Genomic DNA, 20,293 nt, shown 5'->3' with positions numbered 1-20,293 from the left:
TAACCCTTGAAGGGCTACACATGTCACCATGTTATAAAAATGGTATTAAATTCTTTCTGCATTGCTTTGTTTTCCCAAAAAGTGGGGGTGGAATCTGCAAGAATCCTTACAACTTTTATAAACCCTTTGTGATCGATCACATTTCTGTCACAGGAATAGCAATAGCCTTGTCCGTTTGGCATTTTGTATTTGGGGTCTCAACTTCTTCTTTTTCTTTTTTGTTTTTGAAAATCATACAAATGATTTCAACTTTTCTATAGGTTTGAATTTTTCAAAATAATAAGTTGTGGGGGAATGACACAAGTAATACATATTAATTGTGAAAACCTTGGCTATATAATTGAAAGTGAAGAGTCCCCATTTACTTCCTAGTACTGCTGCCCTCCCCAGAGATAACCACAGTTAACAGTCTGTTGTGAATCTTTCCAGATTAATTTCATTGACAAACACACATATGTGTATAATTGAGTCTTTATTTTTTACATAAACTGGGATTATGCTACATTAATGTAACATGGTGCCTTTTTAAAAAGATTTTATTTTTTAGAGCAGTTTTCGGTTCACAGCAAAATTGAGAGGAAGATAGAGAGATTTCCCATGTACCCCTTCCCCACACGTGCATGGCCTCCCCCATTACCCACAGCCCCCACCAGAGGGGTGCATTTGTTACCAAGGATGAAGCTATATCGCCACATCAGAATCACCCAAAGTTCATAGTTTACCTTAGGGTTCACTCTTTTTTTAAAAAAATAAATTTATTTATTTATTTATTTTTGGCTGCCTTGGGTCTTCGTTGCTGCGCACAGGCTTTCTCTAGTTGTGGCGAGTGGGGGCTACTCTTCATTGTGGTGCGTGGGCTTCTCATTGCGGTGGCTTCTCTTGTTGTGGAGCACGGGCTCTAGGCGCGTGGGCTTCAGTAGTGTGGCTCACGGGCTCTAGAGCGCAGGCTCAGTAGTTGTGGCGCACGGGCTTAGTTGCTCCGTGGCATGTGGCATCTTCCCGGACCAGGGCTCGAACCCGTGTCCCCTGCATTGACAGGCGGATTCTTAACCACTGCGCCACCAGGGAAGCCCCAGGGTTCACTCTTGCTGTTGTAATTCTATGGGTTTGGACAAATGTATAATGACATGTATCCATCATTATGGTGGCAAACAGTATTTTCACTGTCCTAAAAATACTCTGGGCTCTGCCTATTCATTCCTCTCCCCAACCCCAACCCCTGGCAACCACTAATCTTTTTATTGTCTCCATAGTTTTGCCAATGGCTTGTTTTTGTTGTTTTAATTTAACAATATATCCTGGACAACTTCCCTGTCACTAAATATAGGTGCACATCATTGTTTATCAGTAGCTCCATAGTATTCTGTAGTACGAATGTACCATGGTTTATTTAACCATTCTCCTAGTGATGAACGTTTATGTTGTTTCTAATTTATGTTTTTCTGCAGAACCCAGCTCTCCCAGCACTGAACTGTTCTGTTGAAAATGCCCATCCGACTGTTTCTTACTACGCTCGTCCTCAAGTGGCATCCTATAATACCTACTACCATAGCCCTCCTCATCTGCCACCTTATTCTGCTTATGACTTTCAGGTATGTTTTGAGAGAAAAAGAACTCTCCATTGCCCTTGCTCTCACTCATGCTGTCTCGTTCTCTCCCTAATTATGGACCCTTCCTAATATATATGACGTAGCCAGGCTCTCTATCCCTGAGGGCCTTTAGCAGCCTGTGGGTACCAGTGACTAGCTTAAGGACTGCATAGGCCGGCAATGATGGGAGAGATGGGGAGCGTGGGAAAGACACAAGAGGAGAAGAAACAGAATGAGGGAAGAAAAGGGGAGAGGAGATAGGATCCAGGTGTCCCAAGTTGCCTTGACCTACACTGAGGTACTCATGAGTATGTCACCACGGACCCCTGTCCAACAGTGGCCTTTTCCATTTCTCTGCCACTGGGAGAGGCCTGCCTCCTTAGCACAAGGGCATTCTGAGCCACACACGGGTTTGAATCAAATCTGTAATGAGGAAGAAGTCCCTTCTTTTTCTCCAGACTTCCTAACTGGGACTCTACAGAGAAAATATTTTTTATAACACCCTCCTCCCCTTCTTTTGCCTTGTTATCACGTGGGTCAGAAATAAGTGTTACCAAATTTGCCCTTTACCGTTTTCCTTTTGAGCTAAGACTAAGCACAGAAGAACAGAACCCAAAAGGCACTTAATTAAAAGGAATTCATTGTATGCAGAGCACTGAACTAGATACTTCAGGAAAACAAACGAAACAGTCTTTTAGGCATTTACAGTGACCCTAAACTCTGGACCACAGAAGGATGGGATTACGCTCGAATCTGGTTAATTCAAAATTTGGGGACCAAGGAAATGCCTTTGAAAGGAGGGAAGCTCATAATGAATTTACTTCTATTGACCAAGAGCCCTGAATGCTCCAAGGGGACATAAAAGCATGGCTGTTGGGGTGGCCCCAATTAACCAGCCAGTCTAGAAAAACAGAGCCCTTGCACAACCTAATTTCCACTTCAGATTAACAAAATAATTGAAACTGAAAAACCCCCTATTTAGTTGAATAAAGTGTACTTTGGTTTGGTTTACAGACTGTACAGGGAGGTCTGGGACTCTATATGGCAATAGGAGTACGTATCTATAGTGTGAAGATGGATTTGTTTGCTGTCATAAAATATAGCACCAGCACAAGGAGGCATCCATTAAAGCTTGGGAAAAGATGTTAGAACTTGTTTTAAAGCCTACTGTATTCACAGGTAGACAACTCAGGGAACTTGTTCCCCAAATAGGCAATATAGACCGGAAAACACAAATAAGTTCTAAAAGGGCATAGATAATTGCAGTAGTGACAGAGGCAAAGGAATCCTTTAAAAGAATGCAGAGATGTTGAACCTAGCACAGGAGGGTCACCATTCTTTGGGGACGCCCATAATAAAAACTCATCCTGGGACAGAGGGGCCATGCATGGCTCCCAAGAGGCTGCTTCCATATTTTTACACTGAAGTAAATTATATTGACTATATTGATTTTAGGACTTTTCACTTTATAACGAACCCCTGAAGTAGTAACAATAACCTCCTTGGTGATGGCTGCTGCAAGCTCTGAGACAGGAAGCCCCTGTTTAGGGGATGGAGCCATCTCTCTGTCCATCATTCCTCATTCAAACACTACCCCAGGCATGAAAACAAGATTGCCAATGCTAGTGGTGGCCCAGGCTGTTGGTTTCAGTTCAGTCAGTGTTGACTCTGTGTTCCCATGTGCCAGGAACTGTGCCAGGAGCTATGGATGTAGAGATTGAATGAGACATAGGCCCTGCATTAAGAGACCAGTCTAGGGACCTGAAGGGGACTGGTTAGGGGACAGCAGTGGGGACAAAACAGTAAGTAGACTATTACCCAGAGTGCTATGGAAACCCAGACACAGGGTACCTAACTCAGAGAAGGGATCCAAATCTAGCCACCTAACCCAACCCTACACCGTGGGCTCAAAGCAGGCACTTCAGGGATTTGTGGAAGCCTCTGCTTTTTAATGACAGCTCCTATTCAATGAGCACCTACTATGTACCAAGCATTGTGCTAAGTGCTTTACAGATATCATCTCATTTTTGTCGTTTGAGGGAAATAACTCTTGTCATTGCCATTTTTAAGTTGAGATGACTGAGTCATGGAGGAAGTAAGTAACCTCTCCACAGTCACAGAGATGGTAAGTGGAGGACAAGAATATGTATCCAGGTCTGTCTGATGCCAGAGATTGGCTTGAGGGATTCTTTGGAGAAGCTATAAGTCTGAGTATAGCACTGATCTTTTCCCCAGTTAATTTTAGGATATTTACGCATTCTACTGGTTTAAATTATGGGCTTCCTAATCATGACTCAGAAAGGGTCTCTTTACTCTCTCTCTCTTTTTTCCATTTGGCTGTGCCATGCGGCTTGTGGAATCTTAGTTCCCTGACCAGGGATTGAACCCGTACCCTTGGCAGTGAAAGCGCGGAGTCCTAACCACTGGACCGCCAGGGAATTCCCTTTACTTTCTCTTATTATGCTATTAAATTGCTCCCCACTCCAAGGACTTCTGGGACACTTCTTATACCTCTCCTGGTTCTTTCTGTAGGTTCAAGCCGTCTTTTGTATTTCGTTTTTGGAGATTTTATAAATTTATGGGTTTTAAGGTGTATGTTTTTAAGTGATTTGTTTCCTTCTAGAACTTACAAAGTATTTCACTTTAGTATTTGAGTGGAGCTTTCTTTTGTTCACCAAGTTCCATTCCCTTATTGTTTCATAGGAGGAAATACCAGTCTTTCCCCAAGAAAGCCAAGAGGATGAAGGAACATCTGTTATGTTCCCAGATAAATAGAAAGTAGTCAGCAAAACGCACACCATCTCTGACAATAAAACCACCAGAAGCACAGACCTACCCAAAAAATAAAAAGCCAGAGCTCCCTTAGTCTCATCTCAGATTGTAAAAGGGCCCAAATCATAGCAGGAAAACTGACCTTTCTAGACTTTCTCCTGAATGACTTCCCCATTCTGGTCATTTCCAAATAGGACTATTTATGTCACTTTGCCTTTGAAGACTTCTCTTTCCTTTTTATCCCAAGGCTGATAGAAGGAAGAGGAGATTTATAGGGTTTTGTTTTCACCCCTCAAAGTCATGCTCTTATTGGGTAGCTGTCCAGTCAGGAAGCTTGGGAAACGTTTCTTGTGGTCAGACGGGAGCGAGGACGTGGGTCTGGTCAGCGGCCCTGAGGATGTTGTGACTCTTGCAAATGTTGGACTCCAAGGCGTCCAAGCTTAGAAGTCAAGACTGCTGGTGCCTCGTTGCTCACCTCCCCAGCGCTCACTTCTCTTGCCCCTTGCACTCATTTCCCCATGGCCAAGCAGTCCATATCCTGTAGGGTATAAAGCATCCGTTTCTACTTCTGGGAAATTCAACCCAGTGTAGCTTTGGGGTAAATCCCTTAAGGCTTCCAGCCATACTCCCCAGTCTGGCCTACTGGGCCAGACCCGCTATTTCACTCTAGCCATTTGGTGAATCGCCAAGTTTAGCTTAAAACAAAAGCCTCTGCAAAATGCGAGCACCTCTGTTTATGCTCTTTATTAAATCACATGAAGGTACTCTAGGTTTCGTCGTAGCCACTGAACAGGACCCATTATAAAGCGGGCCCCTTTAATGAGAGAGTCGCGCTAGTCCGGGGGGAGGCGGTAGATGGCGTAGGTTGCTGAGAGCCTTAGGAGGCCGCCGCTGCTGCCGCCACTCAACTTTTTATTTCCCCTCTCCTGCTGAGGTTCTCCTTGCCTCTCCTCCTTTCTCTTGTTTCTGATCCCTCCCTTTTTCTTCCTCTTCCTTTTCTCTACTCTTCTCTCCGTCTCCCCTGGCTTTGCTTTCTGGGTCAGAAGCAGAGGGGGAATGCAAAGAACCAAGAGACCCTGGATTTCACCCTTGGGACACAGCATCTTTTGCTGGTGCCCTTTATCACCCGGCCAGTTCCGGGGCTCTTTTTGGAGTCACTGCCTCCCAGTGCTTCCGAAGAGAGAAGCACACGTGACAGAAACGCACAAGGGTCTTGCGGAGTGTGGGTCTGCATGGGGCAGGGAGGGGCAGGCTAAGGCGGGAGAGAGAGCCCGCTCCCTCCTCTGTAGCTCCACCGCCCTAGGCCACCCCAGCCTCTAAGCAGCAGCTCGGGAAGCTCTAGCTGACCAGGCCCAGCAGTAGGCTATTTAGATGCTTTTCATGCTTTTCATGCTTTGTGGTGCGAAAGGATTCAAAGCTCTGTTCTTCTGAGCTGCCTGTCCCTAGTCAAGTCGACTCTTAGGCAGGAATCAAAATGCGCCGGGCCAGCTCTCCAGCTGCAACAAAGCCAGATCTTTCCCAAGGTGCCTGCCTGTTGCTAGGAAACTATGCACTGGTACGGTGGGCGACCCCCCCCCCCCCCCCCCCCCCCCCCCCCGCCGCCCGCAACAAATCCCAAGGGTGTGTGTGGACTGCAGCCAGTTAGCTCCCTAGCTCTGCCAGGAGCCCTTTGAGTTTATCCCTAAGACTCCCAGCATCCTCAAAGGGAAGTGAGAAGCATCCCACCCCCTTCCCCCTTAATACTTTCCCAAACATGAAACTGAGAAGTGAAAACCCAAGGCCGTTGTACCACCCCCTCTTATTATCAAAGTGTACAACTGCCACCCACGGCAGCTGCTACCCACGGCAGCCTTTTACTGCCTCTCAGGACGGAACGGCCTTTAGCTCCACCTTCAGAAACTTGCCCCTCCCTTCTGTGGCTGGGCCACAGAGAACTGGCCTCCTGGCTCTCACTATCCTGGAACGGGATTTAGAAGGGCAGAGTGGCACATCCCCGGCCACAGAGATCTTGTCCCTGGTGGGTTTTTGCTCTCCTCTCTGGTTTAAGAGGACAGCGTTCTTAGTTGAGGAAAGCAACAGAAGAGGAGGGAGAGAGAGGAGAGAGTTGTGCAGGGCGGAGTGGAAAACTAGGAAATCACGATTCCAGTGTCTTAGAAAGCATATCTCCTCCTGGAGGGAGGAGAAATTTTGAGATTTTTGGAAGGAATCTGGCTTGTCTCGAGTCCACTGCCTCAAGTTCTTTTGTCTTTAAAGACTTTCTATGACCCTGTCATTCCTTCTCTCAGATCGAAAGGATGGATGTGATGGGGAAGGAGGGGATGTTGGCCGCTACGGCCTCTTCTCAGTCCTGACATTATGTGGTGGGAGATGGAGATTTCAGTGTCTCAAGCAAGACCTAGAAAGCAGGACAACGCTTTCTAAGGAGTGCAGAGGTCAGGACTGGTGCTAAGGAGAATCAGCCAACTGGTCTCGGGCTCCAGATACCTCATGGCAAGGCTGACTCTAGATTGCTCTAGGCCTGAAAATGACGTGATCTACTTAGACTCCGGCCAGCTGAACAAAGAAAAGGCATTGACCTCCCCAGACAGCACTTGAACTCTTGAGAAATTTTTTGATTTAAGTGGGTCTTTTTTTTTTTTTAATATAGCAGTTCCTCCTAGAGCTAAGGCACAACAGAAAATTGCAGTTCTGCAGCCCCATTCGTTGGCTTACGTTTCCTCTTCCTGAGAGCCTAAAACTGGCCTCCTGCCTCTTGCCATCCCTATAGACCCCTCCAGCCTTCAGGCCTCAGCCATGCTCCACCACTGGAGCAAGGCAACAGTACCCACAAGATGTGACCGTAGTCTTTGAAAATAGATTTTATTTAAAAAAAAAATCATACCAAGTTCATCTTCTATGCTCCTGAAGTTAGAGTACCTCCTACTTGCCAAGCACTGTTTTGAGTTCTGGGGGAGAGAGCAGTGAACAAAACAGGCCAACTCTCCTTGAGCAGGAAGATCATTAGGGTCAAGGGTATATACATGGGCCAGGGAAAGAGAAGTGGCAGATGACTCCTAACACGCCAGTTCACTGGGTATTTTTTTTTAACCCATATCTCGCTCCCTTCCCAAAGACTACAAAAGTTAGACAGCACAAAGTAAGAGTCCTCAGTGTCCCTGCAACCTGGTAGATCGCTCCTCACTCTTACCTTTGTGATTCTTACCTCCACGCCTTTGTTCCTCTTTGCCCTCCGACATACCCTGCACTTTGGGGTGGTGGGCCACAGTTAAGATGAAATAGAAATTGTTGGACTTCAAGTTAGAAGACCCCAGATCCAAGAGAGCCATTTAACCTCTCTGACCTTAGTTTTTTGGTTTTGTTTTGTTTTGGTCTGTGAGATGGGCTCTGTGATGATATATTTTTGTAGCAAAGACTTTCCCAGGTATTAATGGCTTAACCTCAAATATTCTTAAGGCCCAAACTACCTTTTTGAAGACTAGTTGGGATGCTGTTGCCATGGCTCAGGGGGTAGTTGTTGGAGGCTTGAGTTATAAACGTGGTAAAGGGAGTGATGGATTCCAGAGACGACACAGAAGTAGGAGCAACAGGGTTCGGTAACTGACTGAATGAGGGGTCCAAAGGGAGGGGTGGGGGAGGATTCCAAGGCCTCTCTGCGTGAGCTCTGCAGCCTGAGTGACTGAGAGAAGGTGGGACCAGCTCAGTTTCATGCCCCTCATTAACCCTGCGAGGTTTAGGAACTCTTGGTTGTTCCAAACAGAAACACACTGGGTCCGTATTCATTTTAAAATAATGACTGACATTGGAGAAATGCAACCTCACTGCCTAAACTGATGTTGTTCTATTTTGATTACACAGCATTCCAGTGTCTTTCCATCCTCCCCACCCTCTGGACTTTCTGATGAGCCCCAGTCTGCCTCTCCTTCGCCCAGCTACATGTGGTCCTCGAGTGCTCCACCCCGATACTCTCCACCCTACTATCCGCCTTTTGAAAAGCCACCCCCTTACAGCCCCTAAAGAGGAATGTCTGCTGGCTATTGAGATTATTGTGGCTTTTCTATTTCTGCTTTAGTGGAAGTGTGTAGGGTACAAACTTTAAAGTGTGATTCTTATGCATAAAGTTTTGCAATGGCCTGCCAGGCTAAGGAAAGATAGGGAAGAAGCTTATTTGTTATCAGTGCTGAGCAGGGGTGGCTAGACTGAGCCCAGCACTTCCAAGAAGGGCAGCGCAAGGCTGGAGAGCCATCCCAGCAAGCAGCTTGTCTTGTTTGGACCTGCATTACCCTATGGCCCCGCCTCTGTGTGCAGCAGAAGTGTGGTTGCCATCTGCTTCACTTTGTGTAAATGGAGTGTTGTCCTCCGGCCGTTGGCAGATCGCCACCCTAGCACCTTGGTTGAAGCGCCTGGCTTATAGGCCCTGTCTTTCCCTACCACTAAAGTCAGTCCCTAAGGAAAATTTCCCAGATGATGGGGCTACACGGTAGTTCCAATGCAGAGAGTTCTAAGATTTTGTTTGCTTGTGTCTGGATGCTGAAAAAAGCTGCCCATGTCTCTTACTCCTTTCTTCTCTGTATTGTAAAAATGGCTATTGTGATCATTCAGCTCAGCTTTTGTGATTGGTACCTCCCAAAGGGAAAAGTGCAATAGTCCTTTGAGTAGTGGGGAACAGGACTGATTGTTCAAGAAGCACTGAAATACACAGAACATGTGAGATGTTTTAAGTGGCTCTCAGTTATACATCGGGTAACTTAGGAGATAGCGGTTCTACTACATGTTGCATTTGCTGCAGGAGATACAAATCTTACGGTTAAAATTGAGTTAAAAAATGCTAGATTAGGTTCTTGGGTCGTGTTATGATTGTTACTAATCTTTGTGACTGTTTATCTTCAAATATTGTGCTTCAATCCCAGCAAACCGCACGTATCCTGCACCCCACCCCAAAAGAATCATCTGTATTTTAATGCCACTGCTCTTATTGGTCCTTTTTTCTGTTGAGACCAATCATGACAGTGTTCAAGGTTATGAAAGTGTTACAATGCCGCTTTGTCTGCAATACCTCAAATGTAGCCAACTTGACAAATTCTTAAGTGTTATCGTAGATTTAAAATCCATCTGGCACATTGTGGTAGGTATTTGTACAGTTCTTTTAATTATACATAGCTTTAAACCTCAATCTGATGAATTTAACACGTCGGCACCATGCCTTCATTTCAGAATGAACACTTTCATTGTGATCTTATGTTAACCTGACAATCGATTGATTTAAAGGAAGATTGATAATCCTATACTTGTACAACATAAAAATACAGGGCTACAGGAGGGTACCTAATTAGACAGTTCTGCAAACACAGAACACATACAGGAAAAATTTCCAGCCGATTTCGCTACCTCCCAACTTCATGGATTAGAGGTAGCAGGCAAATGCTGGTGCTCCCATCTACCTTGTAGACACCCAGCCATCAAGAGTTAACCAAGGTACAACCAGTGTGCTCATTGTTCACAGTAAATGTTTGCAAAACATTCAGTTTAACTTTCGGCATCACGACTGATGTCTCATCTGGATTTCAAATCTGAACAACTATAATCCTTTTGCGTTATATAAAGTTACTATTATTTTCTACAGTTCTGAGCATATTAAAATTCTATTGGATTTCAAAAAGGGACTAATAACCAATTGACTTACTATACAAATATCAACTTGTAATACTCAATGAAATTTCTTGCTGTTTACACTTTACATTTTGCTTTAGGGAACGTGTATGGGTATTTAATTTTTTTAAAGGCACCATTACATAGTATATCCTACATTTATCACATTTCTTAAAGTGTCAAGATTCTATGACTCATTTCTATGTATTTTTCTTACTTTACAAAGTAACTTGAAACAGTATAGATTTTGTAACACTTAATTTGAGCAGCTTCTTTTTTTATCACATTGAACTATAAAAAGTGCATGTTACCTTAGAAAAGTTAATATTTGCTGCTTTACTCTTTTGCAAAAACATTTGCTGTAATGAAGGAATTTGTATTTCCAAAATGTACCTTGACTGCATTTTGTAATATTTACTGCTTTATTCCTAATTCTGCTTTAAAGTATTGAACTGGGCATGAAACATTAAAATATTAATCCAGAACCTGTATAACTGGATGTTGCTTAAAATCTGTTATCACTGCCATGTTGGAAACCCAGACTGCTTTTGTGATGTTTCAAATTAATAAAACTATCCTCCTCCTTATCAACTTACATGTGTCTTCATGGAATCAACAGAAGTATCACAAACACTCTAAAGCAACTGACAGCAGCTGACTCACTTTTGACTATTATGGTTCAAGATACAATGGGCATGTGATTAACCAACATATAAAACCTAATGGGAAATTCTGTCATGCCGGCATCAGAAATACAGTTCCAGTCTCCTGCTACAAAAACTGTAAAACAACAGAACATAAGCTATGTAATTTCTGAAAGAACATCTTGTAAAAAATGCACTCAAAAATCAGAATTAAAACATTTTATTTTTGCCATAAGAAGCTCTACGAACTAATATCAGGTAACGGTTAATGAAAAGTAGAACTTAAAGTCATGACAGAGAAGAGTGAACAAGTATGAACATTACAGTATTGGATGGAAATGAACAAGGTTTCATATGATTGACAGAGATGAGAAAGCCAGTGCTGCTGAATTAGTATTTAATTCTTTAGAATATGCACGCCTTGACAATACAAAATACCTTCATCATTTTTACCATTTGTTTTATCTTTTTGGTACAATGGGAAAAACCCAGCATCAATTCCTCATAGCGGTTGTGTGTGTGGGATCATTACCACCAAAATGATAATCATTTAAGATTTATTCTAAAGTGAATCTTGCAAGATTGCTACAACATTTAAAAATCTTTGCTTAGGGGCTTCCCTGGTGGCGCAGTGGTTGAGAGTCCGCCTGCCGATGCAGGGGACACGGAATCGTGCCCCGGTCCGGGAAGATCCCACATGCCGCGGAGCGGCTGGGCCCGTGAGCCATGGCCGCTGAGCCTGCGCGTCCGGAGCCTGTTGCTCCGCAACGGGAGAGGCCACAACAGTGAGAGGCCCGCGTACCGCAAAAAAAAAAAAAAAAAAAAAAAAAAAAAAGCTTTGCTTAGTTTGAGCACTTTCATTTTGTCATCTCTTTTAACAAATTGCTATTTCAAAGTTCCTATCCAGAATATTTATAGGTAATTTAGCATAGGAGCAAATCTGAAGCCAACTTGAAAGGAAAAAAAGGAAGTTCAATTGCCAGAAAACTAAGTATAAAATAGGAACACCCCATGACAAGCTTTGAACAGCCTCTTGCCACAGATTTCCAACCCCATAAATATTGGGGGTGAATGGTTTTAATCCCAAAGGAGTATTCTGCATGAATTCTGAACTTTGTATATAGAGACTTGTAGAAAAACAGAAGACCCTGACATACATGCAAGTAAAAGTCTTCTGGCAAAAATACAATTTAAAGTGATTTTTCCAGTTTTCCTCCTCCCAAAAAACTCTAGAAGATACCTTCAGTAGGCAAAGTTGAAATTTCACCCTCAGAATTTACACAGAGCACAGCAGCAGCAAATAATTATATCCAGATAATTAAGAATGGATAGTTTTCCATTATAGAATTAACTCCTGGTTTGTCATAATGGCCTTGTAGAAACCACCAAGTTTTATTATGACAAACTAATTTACCTAGCAGTTTAGTCTGAAAGGACTGGAAGCTCTGCTGATATCAGTATCATTCACACTTGTAGAAGAATTATGTCTAACTGGTAAAACAGCATTAATGAAACAAACAAATTTCCACTGAAAAGATTTCAGAGTGTACCCTATAGTCAAAGAGTAATGTTATCAGTACCTACAAAGAAAGGAAACAGATATTGCAATTCCAGAGATCAGACTCTTAAGTTGTAAGGTAATTTAAAAATTTCCAAGGATTAGTTTACAAAATGGTCTTAAGGTCTCAACTCACAGAACAGAAAACAGAAAGATGCACATCATTCTAATCCTTGGTAAAGCAAAGGAGTATATTATTTTTCTTTCTTCTCATATTACTGCAAATACTGATGCCTGATACCCTCAGCTACCATCTTAAGAAACACTGAAACCATTATCTTCAAGTCTAGATTACTGTAAGAATGACGTATACATGAGAAATTATGATTAAAGCTTTAAGTTCAAAGTCAAGAAATAGACTATTTTCAAAAATACGTGGTTAAGGAGAAAGAAAATATCTATGTTGAATTAAGAAATACTTAAGCAAGGTTACAAATGACTAATAACTATGCACAACAATCTTTTTCAATATCTATTAATTTTTTTCCTTTGCAAAAATTCATTTACAGAAGTTCGACAAGTCAATCCTGTTATAAATGCTAGGCTATATATTTGTTCCAACCTGCTTCCCTTTTAGTACTAGCACTTCAATAAGTTTTTACTTTATTTTCTAAGTGTTTAAATATGTGTCATTTTAAAAGGGAGAAAGGTGGTATTTATTGTTCTCAAGATAAATGGGAATCAACAAGCCTATTTAACTTCCACGTATAGCTTCTGAATGCTATAATACTGCAGCAATTTGCAGATGGAATGGAACTTATTTTAGAAGGAGTAAAAACCTAAAAGGTCTTGCTGAAAGGAAAATACTAGATCACTGACTCAACTATGTCAAATAAAAACTTCCTATTAGAGATTCTAAGTAATATGAACATTTAAAAATATATGCCAGTAGCCTCCCGCCCAAAATATATAGGCGTCTCATTTGTGAAATTTGTCATTTATAAAGATTTATACATAAAGATTAATTTGGTGGCTTTCAGATTCAAAATTTGAAAAATGTCATGGGAATATTTTTAACCATAACAAGCAAAAAGGAAATCTCCATTTACTTCCATTCTCTGTCGCTATCATGTAAGAGTGCAGAATTCAAAACAAATGCGACAGATCATTTCACCTCTTCCTGTCTGCACTACAGAGATTTGTTTTCCTTTAGTATTTTTGCCCATGGAAACCACACTGCAAAGGTATATATACAGTAGTCCAGCCACAGGTCTTTTCCAGACTATGGCAATAAAAGCAAGGTTTAATTCTCATTAGCTAAAACTACTTCACTGTTCAAATGAGAGATTTGTCTGCACGGCCATTTTCAAGAGGGGCAGGAGGTTGCTATCCATTTGGGTTAGCAGAATACACAACCAAGCAGAGATTTATTCTGAAAATTTCCAGGACAACTTTAGAAGTTCTTGTTTACTTTTTATGCCATATACAAGACACGACACATTTATAGTCTCAATAATAAGAAAATTGAGAATCATCAGTAAAGTGCTAACACGGAAGGGGAAAGTTGCAAGATATACTAGGGTATGCTAATAACTCCAGTTATTTTCAAAGAACATTCAGACTGCTTCAAATTCTATTCAGGAAACTATCTCTCCAAGCTTTTTTTTTCTTTTTGCCTCTTTTAAATGTGCTGAAAGCTAACTATAAAAATGGATACTTGGGGGGGAAAAACTTCTCAATCTCTATTCAAACTTTCAGAATAATTTGCTTCTAAAAAATTATCAACAAATAATCCAACTAGACTACCTTCAGATGACATGGCAGATCAAATCAACTTGTTTTCACCTTTGTTTTACAGGTCTTCTGAAAGCCCTGACCCTTAATCCAAACCAAAACTTTCTGATATTTAAAAGGAGTTCAATAAGATTCTGGTATTATAAATTCAAACTCAGTACTGCCATCTGTTACATTCTGTTTAAAAATTGAATCATTTTCCTGCTGAATAAAAATATCTTCCCAGGTCATTGGCTTGTTCTGAGGAGTAGATGTGGTCCCTACTGGAGGTTCTTTCCCAGCATCAACCTTATACCCAATACCATCATCCTTCATGACAGGCATGGTGCCTGACTTATCAGAAAGGTATGCATATTGTCTGATCTGTAAAGACCTGCATGGATGTAAACGATAAAGCTTTGAGTCTCCAGAAGGATCTTGACTATGAACTGACTTTATGTGTGAAGACATAAACTGATAGTTGATGAAAGACTTGCCACAGGCCAAACACTGATACCTTCTCTCCCCTGTGTGATGAATTTCATGCTTTGTGCGATATTCTGCAAGAGGAAATACCTTCTCACAGTAACGGCAAGGATACTTCTTCTCCCAAGAATGAATGTTAAAATGTCTCCGCAAGCTTGTCAGACAGACATATGACCTTTTGCATACAATACAGATATAATAGACCCTTCCATCTACTATTAACTCATAGTGATCATCATGTTTTACCTTCATACGTTTATTTGCCGTCTCACTGCTAGATGTTTTTGGTATCTCATTCTCAAGTCTGGCCTCCCCTTCGTCAGGGTCATCTTTGACAGGGATCACTATATCATAAGTATCTTCACCAATATTTGCATAAACCTTGCAACCCGTCGACAAGCCTTCAATTTCAGTAGCTGTATCTAAAGTAATAATCTTCTGACCCTCCATTAGATGTTTTGATCCTAAACCTGGATCATTAGTGTTTCTAGTAATTATATCTGAAATTTTTAAAGAATTAGAAAGTGGCTCTTGCAGAAGTGTAGGAATCTGCATCTTCTGTATCAACGATCCATCAAAAGTGGTATTTGGGGGGATCTCAGCCTGTGGGACCAAAGATGTATTACTGACCGCCGAGTCTGGACTGGAGCTAATAGTGTCATCATCATCATCTATAATTTCCTCCTCCTCCTCTTCATTGGCCTTGTTTCCTGTTAAAACAGCATTGTTTGGTGGCTGCTGATTCTGCACAAGTACATTGATTGAAGGAGACATATGATTTGGAAGTGAAGAACTGACATTTGGTGGTGTAGTAAGTGATGTCTGATTTAATAAAATGATGTTGGGAGTCAGATGTGTTGGGGCCGAGGATACCAATAATTTTTCACTTCCTTGTGTTTGGTTCAGAGTTGCCTGATTCACAGAAGTAGGAAGTTTCTGAGTAGGTGTGATATTTGTTAAGGGGGGAGAGCTATTGCTCGCACAAGGTGCAACATCTGAAATAGCAACAGAGCCTGGGTTAGGCTGGACCTCTGCCACTGTATTGGTACTTGGCAAAGTCTCCTTTGCAGGCAGAATCTCAGAGCAGAAAATGACGTCATCGTCGTCATCATCTGAATCGGTAACAATGATCTTTTTCATCTCATAATCTTCAGCAGATAAGGAAAAAGACTCTGTTATAATTGGCATTATAGTGGCCCCATTTTCTTGGGCTTCATCTTTTGATTTTTGTATTTCAAGGTTCTTGTCACTAGAACCAGGAGGTAAGGTTTCTGCATTACCATCCTGAGCTGTACCTGAGATGCTTTTAACCTGTGACAATGGGACACCAAGCTCTGCTATAAATTTAACTCCTAATAACTGCCCTGATTTAATTAACTCATCAAGTAAATCTGATCTAACACGAACAATTTTAGAACTATAGATATAATTGAGAATTTCTGCAAAGATCTCTGCTCTTATAAAGCTCAGTTCAACAACTTGCCCAGCAACTGAGAAGAGCTGATGGAAGTAAGTACTAGAAGCTGAAAGGATGTTCCTGTGGGCTCGGAATTTTCGGTCTTCCACAATAACGGTAACATCACAGAAGAGTCCATGGCCGCGTTGCTCATTCAAGGAGTTCAGCAGACTGCCAGAGTATTGAATGTCTGTAGCAGAAATCAGTTTTCTACTCTCCATGCCTGTAAGAGAAAGGGAGGGGGAGGATGGGAGATTAGGAAAGAAGGACAAAAGCACTTCATCATTCAGAATTTCAGCTACAGCATCATTAACTAGTTTACTGGAGTTTTACCCGAAGTTTGATATAACTTTTTGGTTTTTATATAAATTATTCTTACAGGCTGGTTTTTGGACCACATGTCAAATCTCATGACTCTGAGAAGAGACAAGCCAGTTTTAAATTGATCTACAGATTTGAACATTAATCTCTTCCTTTGAATCTTAGATTCATGCATCACCACTAGGCTAGTTTTAAAGACTAAAATTAATTTTCTTAGTTCCAATTTCGGATTTTCTCCTCAAGAAGAGTTAAGAGTTAATTTTTAACTGTCTTAAAACTTTAAGAGGGGCTTCCCTGGTGGCGCAGTGGTTGAGAGTCCGCCTGCCGATGCAGGGGACACGGGTTCGTGCCCTGGTCGGGGAAGATCCCACATGCCGCGGAGCGGCTGGGCCCGTGAGCCATGGCCGCTGAGCCTGTGCTCCGCAGCGGGAGAGGCCATGAGAGGCCCGCGTACCGCAAAAGAAAAAAAAAAAAAAAAAAAACTTTAAGAAAAATCTTCATCATGAACACATAAAAGTTATTTCACCTGTAAATGAATGTTTTGAATGTCAGAAAAGCTTGGTGTGTGCAACACTGAGTCCAAAATATGTAGTCTTCCTAAATTTTAACTTATCTTTAAGAACATATTCAACAGCTATTCCCTGCAGCCAGTGACTAAATCAGAATTTATAAACACTGGCAATTATTACCTCTATTATTTTTCTATTCTTACTTTGATTGGGATGCCTCATCTGGATAAACTATGAAACACCTTTCTTACCCTCTCCTCTTTCTTCTTCCCCTTGCCACTTCCCCTCACCTGCCTACCCTTACAATCTCCAGAGGCGGAATGTTAAACAGAGTGCCAAATGAAGTCAACAGATGCTGTTGTGAAAAAATAAAACAAAGGAAAAGAAAAGTTTACCATTTCTTAAAGCTCATTTGCATGAAAACACAAAACATTGAATTTTGTTGGTAAAGAATTATGAGCATCGATATGAGAACTTTCTTTACACCAAATGAACTAGTGAAAATTAAGATATAAACTTACTGGAACAGAGCAGACATCACTCTAGAAAAAAAGGGGAGGGGGACTGTCAATAAATAGTATTGCTGTGTACCACCCCCAAAACAATTTTTGGCACTTTGCAGAAGATATATCCAATAACAATGACACGGAATTTAAATAAATAAATAGATAAATAAATACATGTATATATAATTAAAAATTAGTTGACCTGAGAAAACCATAATTCAAAAAGAGTCATGTACCACAATGTTCACTGCAGCTCTATTTACAATAGCCAGGACATGGAAGCAACCTAAGTGTCCATCGACAGATGAATGGATTAAGAAGATGTGGCACATATATACAATGGAATATTACTCAGCCATAAAAAGAAACAAATTGAGTTATTTGTAATGAGGTGGATGGACCCAGAGTCTGTCATACAGAGTGAAGTAAGTCAGAAAGAGAAAAACAAATACCGTATGCTAACACATATATATGGAATCTTAAAAAAAAAAATGGTTCTGATGAACCTAGGGGCAGGACAGGAATAAAGACGCAGACGTAGAGAATGGACTTGAGGACACGGGGAGAGGGAAGGTTAAGCTGGGATGAAGTGAGAGAGTGGCATGGACATATACACACTACCAAATGTAAAATAGCTAGTGCAAAGCAGCCGCATAGCACAGGGAGATCAGCTCGGTGCTTTGTGACCACCTAGAGGGGTGCGATAGGGAGGATGGGAGGGAGACGCAAGAGGGAGGGGATATGGGGATATATGTATATGTATAGCTGATTCACTTTGCTGTACAGCAGAAACTAAACATTGTAAAGCAATTATACTCCAATAAAGACGTTGAAAAATAATAAAATAAAATAAAATAGATAAGCGGGGGAAAAATTAGTTGATAAGTACTTTTGGTAAAGAAACACTTTTTATTGCTAATATTCTTTCTCTTTAGAGTTACCAAAGTAGTACCACTGTCACAGTTCTTAAGGTATATACACGTGGAAGACAGGGCGTCTCAAATATCTTCTAAATTTTTCAAAATAATAGCTTAAAAACAAAAAATAGGAGAAAAGTCTAGAAATCAAGGATTTAAAACATCATGTTATAAGGCATTGCTTGTTAACGGTACCAAGGAATTCCAGGTTACCATAAAGGCATTCATCAGAAAGGGTGACCTTTGGACAGCGAGCCAGCAACCTGGGCTACCGAAATATGGGGATTTCGACGCAAGTCCCTTTTCAGTGGATAGATAGGTTTTCTGAATACGGTCCCACTATTTTTGTCGTTTGCACATGGGTGTTCCCAATGGGGGAATGATTTAAATGTACGTGTCCAGGTGACACCGGGACTTGGTTTCATTTTGTTGTTTAGGTTACCTCCTCTTCCCTGTTAAGGTGGACCCAGGAACAGCACAAATCGGTCTGAACCCACCCTAACCAAGATTTGCGACCCGACTGTGGAAAAGCCGTTCCTCATTCCTGTGAGACAAATCCTTGACCGAGGGCAGGTGAAGGTGGGAAAGAGAAACACCACCCGCGAGACTGAAACAACCGACACGCGGCTCCCTGCGGCAGCTGAACCCCATCTTCCTCCTTCCACCCCCTCTTCCCATTCGCACCCGGCCGGCTGCAACCGAGGTTTTTAACCCCCATTCACGCGGAAAAGCAGCTTCTCGCAAATACAGATGGAGGTCCAGCCAGCACAGTCAGGGCGGGGGTAGTAAGGCGAGGCGAGCCGGGGAAAGTAGAAGGTGGCGAACCGGAGGGTGGGGTGTTGGGAGGGGATGAGGCCAAGCAGGCGGCATTGTTATGCCCTGCGAAGGGGACGGAAGGGGAGGATGGGCCAGGCCGAAAAGCTCTAAATCAAAGGGCTAGGAGGGGAAAAGAGGCGCAAAAAAGGCAGGCAGAGGGGCGAGGAAAACGCCGAGCGGTTCTCCGCGGTGGGCTCCCCACGCTCCGGGCCTACCCCGGGCGCCGGCAGACCCTCGGCCCCTGACGGCGGAGGGGACCGCGCCGCGGCCCTCCCGGTTCGTCCCCTCCTTCGCTCCCGGGCCCACACAAAGAAAGGGCCGGAGGAGCGGAGCCTCCGTCTCCGCCGCTTCCTGGTTCAAGTGAGGAGAAAGCGAAGGCAGGCGCGGCCCAGGGACGGAGGAAGCAGGCGCGATCCCTCGCCCCCTCCCGGGTCGCGGCCGGCTCCTCACCTGCTTCCCGGCGCTGCAGCTTCTCGTCGTCGGGCCGCGCGGAAGGGTGGGAGTCCTCCAACAACCAGAAGCCGGACTCCGCGGCGACTCGGCTCCTTCTTTAAACGTCGCTCCAGTCTTGGTCGACGTCGACGCGGCTACCGCCTCCCGCCGCCACCACTGCCACAGCTGCCCCAAGCCGCCGACAGAGGGCACCGCGCGGGGGCGAGGCGCCAAAGGCAAAGGCGCCCTCCTCTTCCGAGTGCGGTTCGGCTCTTTCCGGAGGGGCCCGAGCGTTAGGCCGCGCCGCTTCGGCGCCCCACTCCGCCTTCGGCTCCTTCCGCAGGGGGCGGAGGAAGACTGGGAAGTACCGGGAGAGCTCGGCCCCTTCCGGAGGGCGAAAGGGTGGGAAAAAGGAAAGATGGGGTAATGCGGTCACAAACGGTTGGGATGCGAGGGAAGGTAGTCGCTTTCGTCTACGTTCCGTGTAAGCTTCTAGGGAGTAAAAACTGAGAGACTAGACGGGTTTCATTTCTTTTGAAAGTTTGAAACTGCTCTATTTAATAGCCTGTTAGATGATAAACCACCTTGAAATATAATCAGAATAAATATAATCAAACAATGTATCGACTCATTATGATTTATGATAATCCAAGTTCTAGGATAACACGATGACAACTGCATTATAATATATACTTTGAAGAAATAAATTCAGTTTTTGGACAAGTACTATCTTCTTAACTGAATACTAAATGATGCAACACTATGTTAATTCCTTCATTTCAACTATCGTTTTCTGACCACCTGTTTGATCTGTACCAAATCTTATGTTAGGTTCTGTGGAATACAAAAATGAATAAACCAAGGTCTCTACCTTTTCAAAGAGCTCAGTAGATAGGTACTCAAACATCGACAAAATATTTGTAAGGTA

General features: G+C 42.8%; 2 protein-coding genes across 5 annotated transcripts in view; one reads left to right on the top strand and one right to left on the bottom strand.

The window, feature by feature from the left end:
- Positions 1 to 8,375, top strand: part of TMEM255A (transmembrane protein 255A) — a gene marked incomplete at both ends in the record, with an annotated part of 44,935 nt that extends 36,560 nt beyond the window's left edge. For all 4 annotated transcript variants that reach the window (XM_082864095.1, XM_082864097.1, XM_082864096.1 and 1 more), the window contains 2 exons: positions 1,449 to 1,592; positions 8,217 to 8,375. In XM_082864095.1, the coding sequence (XP_082720221.1) occupies positions 1,449 to 1,592; positions 8,217 to 8,375 (303 nt within the window). The remainder of the gene's footprint in view (positions 1 to 1,448; positions 1,593 to 8,216) is intronic.
- A 2,486-nt stretch (positions 8,376 to 10,861) lies between these two features.
- Positions 10,862 to 19,545, bottom strand: ZBTB33 (zinc finger and BTB domain containing 33). Its single transcript, XM_082865350.1, has 2 exons — positions 19,384 to 19,545; positions 10,862 to 16,087 (listed from the first exon to the last, which is right to left on the bottom strand). The coding sequence occupies exon 2, from the start codon at positions 16,083 to 16,085 to the stop codon at positions 14,067 to 14,069; it is 2,019 nt and encodes a 672-aa protein (XP_082721476.1). The 5' UTR covers positions 16,086 to 16,087; positions 19,384 to 19,545; the 3' UTR covers positions 10,862 to 14,066.
- Positions 19,546 to 20,293: the final 748 nt, after the last annotated feature.

The sequence above is a fragment of the Leucopleurus acutus genome, assembly GCF_964270905.1.
Source record: "Leucopleurus acutus genome assembly, chromosome: X".
NCBI lineage: Eukaryota > Metazoa > Chordata > Mammalia > Artiodactyla > Delphinidae > Leucopleurus > Leucopleurus acutus.
This window is presented reverse-complemented; position numbering and strand designations above follow the sequence as displayed.

Coding starts and splice junctions, on each gene's coding strand:
- ZBTB33 (XM_082865350.1), bottom strand. CDS start 16,085: ATGGAGAGTAGAAAACTGATTTCTGCTACAGACATTCAATACTCTGGC.